Source organism: Oryx dammah, unplaced genomic scaffold (assembly GCF_014754425.2).
Source record: "Oryx dammah isolate SB20612 unplaced genomic scaffold, SCBI_Odam_1.1 HiC_scaffold_11050, whole genome shotgun sequence".
In the NCBI taxonomy this organism is placed as follows: domain Eukaryota; kingdom Metazoa; phylum Chordata; class Mammalia; order Artiodactyla; family Bovidae; genus Oryx; species Oryx dammah.
In genome coordinates this window covers 11714927-11718310 of record NW_024080444.1, presented here as the reverse complement: position 1 = coordinate 11718310, position 3384 = coordinate 11714927, and the positions used below count along the sequence as shown (strand labels likewise).

At 38.6% G+C, this 3384-nt stretch overlaps 1 protein-coding gene across 1 annotated transcript; it reads left to right on the top strand.

The window, feature by feature from the left end:
• The first annotated feature begins 2165 nt into the window (after positions 1-2165).
• Positions 2166-3034, top strand: LOC120860230 (40S ribosomal protein S4, X isoform-like). The gene has a single exon (XM_040236014.1). The coding sequence runs from the start codon at positions 2184-2186 to the stop codon at positions 2973-2975; it is 792 nt and encodes a 263-aa protein (XP_040091948.1). The 5' UTR covers positions 2166-2183; the 3' UTR covers positions 2976-3034.
• Positions 3035-3384: the final 350 nt, after the last annotated feature.

The following is a 3384-nucleotide window of genomic DNA, read 5'->3' as shown; positions in this document are numbered from 1 at the left end:
GGCTGTCTATTTGATGTTTTTCTTGTTTCTTGAGGTAGGATTGTGTTGCTATAAACTTCCCTCTTAGGACTGCTTTTGCTGCATCACATAAGTTTTGAATTGTCATGTTTTCATTGTCATTTTTTTCTAGAAATGTTTTAATTTCCCTTTTGATTTCTTCAGTTACCTGTTGGTTATTTAGAAGCATATTGTTTAATCACCATGTGTTTGTGTTTCTTACAGTTTTTTTCTTGTAATTGATATCTACTCTCATAGCATTGTGGTCAGAGAAGATGCTTGATCTGATTTCAATTTTCTTAAATTTACTGAGGTTCAATTTGTGACCCAAGATGTAGTCTATCCTGGAGAATGTTCCATGTGCACTTGAGAAGAAGGTGTATTCTGCATTTGGATGGAATGTTCTGAAGATATCAGTGAGATCCATATCATTTAAGAGTTGTGTTTCCTTATTAATTTTCTGTTTTAGGGATCTGTCCATTGGTGTGAGTGGGGTGTTAAAGTCTCCTACTATTATTGTATTACTGTCAGCTTCTCCTTTTATGTCTGTTAGTGTTTGTTTTATGTACGAGGTGCTCCTATGCTGGGTGCATAGATATTTACAATTGTTGTGTCTTCCTCTTGGACTGATCCCTTGATCATTATGTAGTGTCCTTCCTTATCTCTTGTAATCTTTATTTTAAAGTTTATTTTGTCTGATATGAGGATTGCTACTTCAGCTTTCTTTTCCTTCTCATTTGCATGGAATATATTTTTCCATCCTCTCACTTTCAGTCTATGTGTGTCTTGAGGTCTGAAGTGGGTTTCTTGTAGACAGCATATATATGTTTTTGTGTCCATGCAGCCAGTCTGTGTCTCTTGGTTGGAGCATTTGACCCATTTAGAACACTTTCTAACACCATACACAAAAATAAACTCAAAATGGATTAAAGATCTAAATGTAAGACCAGAAACTATAAAACTCCTAGAGGAGAACATAGGCAAAACACTCTCCGACATAAATCACAGCAGGATCCTCTATGACCCACTTTCTAGAATATTGGAAATAAAAGCAAAAACAAACAAATGGGACCTAATTAAAATTAAAAGCTTCTGCACAACAAAGGAAACTATAAGCAAGATGAAAAGACAGCCTTCAGAATGGGAGAAAATAATAGCAAATGAAGCAACTGACAAACAACTAATCTCAAAAATATACAAGCAACTCCTGCAGCTCAATTCCAGAAAAATAAACGACCCAATCAAAAAATGGGCCAAAGAACTAAACAGACATTTCTCCAAAGAAGACATACAGATGGCTAACAAACACATGAAAAGATGCTCAACATCACTCATTATCAGAGAAATACAAATCAAAACCACAGTGAGGTACCGTTTCATGCCAGTCAGAATGGCTGTGATCCAAAAGTCTGCAAGCAATAAATGCTGGAGAGGGTGTGGAGAAAAGGGAACCCTCTTACACTGTTGGTGGGAATGCAAACTAGTACAGCCACTATGGAGAACAATGTGGAGACTCCTTAAAAAACTGGAAATAGAACTTCCTTATGACCCAGCAATCCCACTGCTGGCCTGAGGAAACCAGAATTGAAAGAGACACATGTACCCCAATGTTCATTGCAGCACTGTTTATAATAGCCAGGACATGGAAGCAACCTAGATGTCCATCAGCAGATGACTAGATAAGAAAGCTGTGGTACATATACACAATGGAGTATTACTCAGCCATTAAAAAGAATACATTTGAATCAGTTCTAATGAGGTGGATGAAACTGGAGCCTATTATACAGAGTGAAGTAAGCCAGAAAGAAAAACACCAATACAGTATACTAACTCATATATGTGGAATTTAGAAAGATGGTTAATGATAACCCTGTATGTGAGACAGTAAAAGAGACACAGATGTATAGAACAATATTTTGGACTCTGTGGGAGAGGGCGAGAGTGAGATGATTTGGGAGAATGGCATTGAAACATGTATAATATCATATATGAAACAAATCCCCAGTCCAGGTTCAATGCAGGATACAGGATGCTTGGGGCTGGTGCACTGGGAGGACCCAGAGGGATGGTACGGGGAGGAAGGTTCGAGGAAGGGCTCAGGATGGGGAACACGTGTATACCCGTGGCAGATTCATGTTGATGTATGGCAAAACCAATACAATTCTCTTTTCGTGCCTAGCGCAGCCATGGCTCGGGGTCCCAAGAAGCACCTGAAACGCGTAGCAGCTCCAAAACATTGGATGCTGGATAAACTGACTGGTGTGTTTGCCCCTCGTCCATCTACCGGCCCCCACAAGCTAAGGGAATGTCTCCCCCTAATCATTTTCCTAAGGAATAGACTTAAGTATGCCCTAACTGGAGATGAAGTAAAGAAGATTTGCATGCAGCGTTTCATTAAGATTGATGGCAAAGTCCACACAGATATAACCTACCCTGCTGGTTTTATGGATGTTATCAGCATTGATAAGACTGGAGAGAATTTTCGTTTGATCTATGACACCAAGGGTCGCTTTGCTGTTCATCGTATTACACCTGAGGAGGCCAAGTATAAATTGTGCAAAGTAAGAAAGATATTTGTGGGGACAAAAGGAATCCCTCATCTGGTAACCCATGATGCTCGTACCATCCGTTACCCTGATCCCCTCATCAAGGTGAATGATACCATTCAGATTGACTTGGAGACTGGCAAGATTACTGATTTCATCAAATTTGACACTGGTAACCTGTGCATGGTGACTGGAGGTGCTAACCTGGGAAGAACTGGTGTGATTACAAACCGGGAGAGACATCCAGGTTCTTTTGATGTAGTTCATGTGAAAGATGCAAACGGCAACAGCTTTGCCACTCGGCTCTCGAACATTTTTGTTATTGGCAAAGGCAACAAACCATGGATCTCTCTTCCCCGTGGAAAGGGTATTCGCCTTACCATTGCTGAGGAGAGAGACAAGAGATTGGCAGCCAAACAGAGCAGTGGATAAAATGATTGCTATGTGATGTGATTGGAAAAGTCTTTGTAATTAAAGATAAATCCAAGTGAAAAAAAAAAAAAACCAATACAATATTGTAAAGTAATTAGCCTCCAATTAAAATAAATAAATTTATATTAAAAAATAAAGTCATTATTGATATATATGTTCCTATTGCCATTCTCTTAAATGTTTGGGGTTGATTTTATAGATCTTTTTACTTCTCTTGTATTTCTTAAGTATGTAAGTCCCTTTAACATTTGTTGTAAAGCTGGTTTGGTCGTACTTGATTCTCTTAACTTCTGTTTGTCTGCAAAGCTTTTTATTTCTCCATCAATTTTGAATGAGATCCTTGCCAGTTACAGTAATCTTGGTTGTAGGTTTTTCCCTTTTAGTACTTTAAATATATCCTGCCATTCCC